This window comes from Seriola lalandi, unplaced genomic scaffold, assembly GCF_002814215.2.
Source record: "Seriola lalandi dorsalis isolate HSWRI2012SDOR001 ecotype SW California unplaced genomic scaffold, Sedor1 jcf7180002052130, whole genome shotgun sequence".
Taxonomy (NCBI): domain Eukaryota; kingdom Metazoa; phylum Chordata; class Actinopteri; order Carangiformes; family Carangidae; genus Seriola; species Seriola lalandi.
In genome coordinates this window covers 423,673-426,310 of record NW_019522683.1, presented here as the reverse complement: position 1 = coordinate 426,310, position 2,638 = coordinate 423,673, and the positions used below count along the sequence as shown (strand labels likewise).

At 44.4% G+C, this 2,638-nt stretch overlaps 1 protein-coding gene across 1 annotated transcript in view; it reads right to left on the bottom strand.

Annotated features, from left to right (window-relative positions):
* Positions 1 to 2,638, bottom strand: part of insrb (insulin receptor b) — an 88,573-nt gene that overhangs the window by 12,902 nt on the left and 73,033 nt on the right. The window contains exons 19-21 of the mRNA XM_087172247.1: positions 680 to 790; positions 357 to 519; positions 94 to 223 (exon numbers count right to left, since the gene is read on the bottom strand). Coding sequence (XP_087028373.1) covers positions 94 to 223; positions 357 to 519; positions 680 to 790 — 404 coding nt within the window. The remainder of the gene's footprint in view (positions 1 to 93; positions 224 to 356; positions 520 to 679; positions 791 to 2,638) is intronic.

Here is a 2,638-nt window from a genome sequence, read left to right as displayed (position 1 = left end):
ACACACACACACACAGCAAATGTGATCAAATGTACCAAGAATGTAATCAAGACTGCAAAGACAGACTACACAGACTGCTCAGGTGTGCCTTACCAACAGTCAGAGTGGGCAGTGAAGACTCCGTCCTTCAGAGACTCTGGAGCCATCCACCTGACAGGAAGCAGGCCCTTCCCTCCTTTACGGTAGTAGTCAGTCTCATAGATGTCTCGTGTCATACCAAAGTCTATGAGAAAGAGAGAGAGATCAACACACCTTCGCTGTAAGACCACAATAAAACATTTTCCTATTGACAATGACACTTTGTAAGAACACCATAACACAGAACTAACAAGGAAAACAAACGCAGGATACAGTACCTCCAATCTTGACAGTGAAGTCCTCCGCCACCATGCAGTTCCTGGCTGCCAGGTCTCTGTGGACAAACTTCTTGGCATTGAGGTAGGCCATGCCGTCTGCAATTTCTGCAGCCATCTGGATCATCTCCTTCAGTGTGGGTGGTGGACGGCCTGACGGGTTGTTCTACAAAACAAACACAAAAAGACATTTATGCAGTCTGTCAGTGATGAGTGGACATATCAGAACTGAGCTTCCTTTAGCTGTAGTTATTACTTCAACATCACTCCACCATACACTGGGAGGAATGTTTGAAATGCAGAGATGGGATTTCAGTGAGACTCACCTCAGAGTCTGGCCTGAGACTCCGCAAGTAGCTCTTCAGGTCACCGTGGGTCATCAGCTCCATCACTACTAGGGTGGGCTGAGCTTTGGACACCACACCTAGCAGACGTACCTACGAGAAAAACACACGAGGTCATGCGCATGCAAACCGTAATATGTTTACACCGGCTGACTAATATGACTAGTAAACACAAGGAGTTGATGTTAAATTGTACAAAAATTGTCCATCAGTACACAAAGTCAATTCTCTCTTCATCAGCAGGAAAATTTGCTCAACATGATCTTTCCAGCTGACAGCACAACATATGGCAAGTTAATTTGGTGCTTAGTATGTTGTTTAATAAAACAGTAACAGTAAGCACAATTGCTTACCAAGTGTAAACATTTGTTTTGGGAGTCAAACTGTGTGTCAATATGGCAGAATCAACACAACAAGTGAATCATGGTTCTGTGAGTCACACATGTTCATGCCGTTCATGAAAACTGTAATATACTGTAATTCACAAGTGTAGTGATGGCTGCCCCTGTTAGTCAGTAGTAAGCTGTCAGAGGAAACAGTTTGAAAAGCGTTTTTTTTTTTCCGAAGCGTGTCGTACCACATGGTGACAACTGAAGGCCTTCATGACTGAGGCTTCGTTGAGGAACTCGATCCTCTCCCGCAGGCTGGCCGATTCATTGACTGTCTTGACGGCTACGCGCGTGTCCGGGTCTCCTTTGACGATGTCCTTGGCGATTCCCTCGTACACCATGCCGAAGGAACCCTGACCCAGTTCTCTGAGCACTGTGATCTTCTCCCGCGGCACCTCCCACTCATCAGGAACATACACTGCACAAATCAGACAAACAGACAATTACCATTTTGATTAAATGAACCTGTCACAAATTACCATGAGGCAGTATCTATCTTTATGAATACAGTGTTCATAGATTTCAAGATATGCAGAGAAATCACAACATGTTGCACTTCTTAATCTTAGCCATTTTCTTGTGATGCTCTTCTTACCGTCGTTAGCACTGATGTACTCAGGGTTTGAGGAGGCGATGAGAGGTCCTGTGGGGCCTTCTGTTTGCCTGTAACACAACCACAGAATGCATCTAAGAAGCTGAAAACGCTAATAAAACGTGAACTTTCTCCGGTTTGTTTTGACCTTCTTGCTTCATACATAATCTGTCTTATTTATTTGTAGCTACTGGGCTCAAAGTATTCAAACAGACTGCATAAGTTTTTAAACAAGACAAGCACTGTTCCCTCTCTGATGTCATAGGGTGTGACCTGCACAGTTCGTGTCCAACAGGCTGGATCACTCTGATAAGGAGCCTACCAGTCTAAGATCTTACCTCTTCTTGAAGATCCAAAAGACTCCACCTCCCACAAACAGCAGCAGGATGAAGCAGATGACTGGACCAATCACAATCCAAATTAAACCCGGATCCGCTGCAATAAACACAGAAGTGAGGAGCCAGTTCACGCAGTAACGAATAATAATGTGTCAAACAATAATTACAGGGCTGAAATAGACCTTGGTTATTAAACATCCTCGCCTGCTCTAACCAGCAGTGAGTCAGTGGCATCAACGTATAAGCAGTTAATGAACTTCCAGGTGCATGAGAGTGATGCATGACTGTTATACACGTGAGTTCACTTAAGTCAGACATTTAAACTCCCGCCTTACGGTTGGGCATGAAGAAGTAAGTGGTTTCTGTAAAAGAGCCGTTTCCTGCCAAGGATGTGGCGCGGACCCTCACGCTGTAGTTTCCAGGCTGCACAAGCGAAAGTTTCGTGCCACCTGACTTGAGGTAGGCTGGCCGTGACACACAAGCTGTGTGAACCTGAAGGAAAAAAGAAAAAGAAAAAAAAAACACACTTCAGTATGAGGAATCACGGGGGATAATGACAAGTGCTAAAACAAGGGAACGAAGATTATTCAAAATTGCAAGGAAAAGTCAAAACAACTTGGTT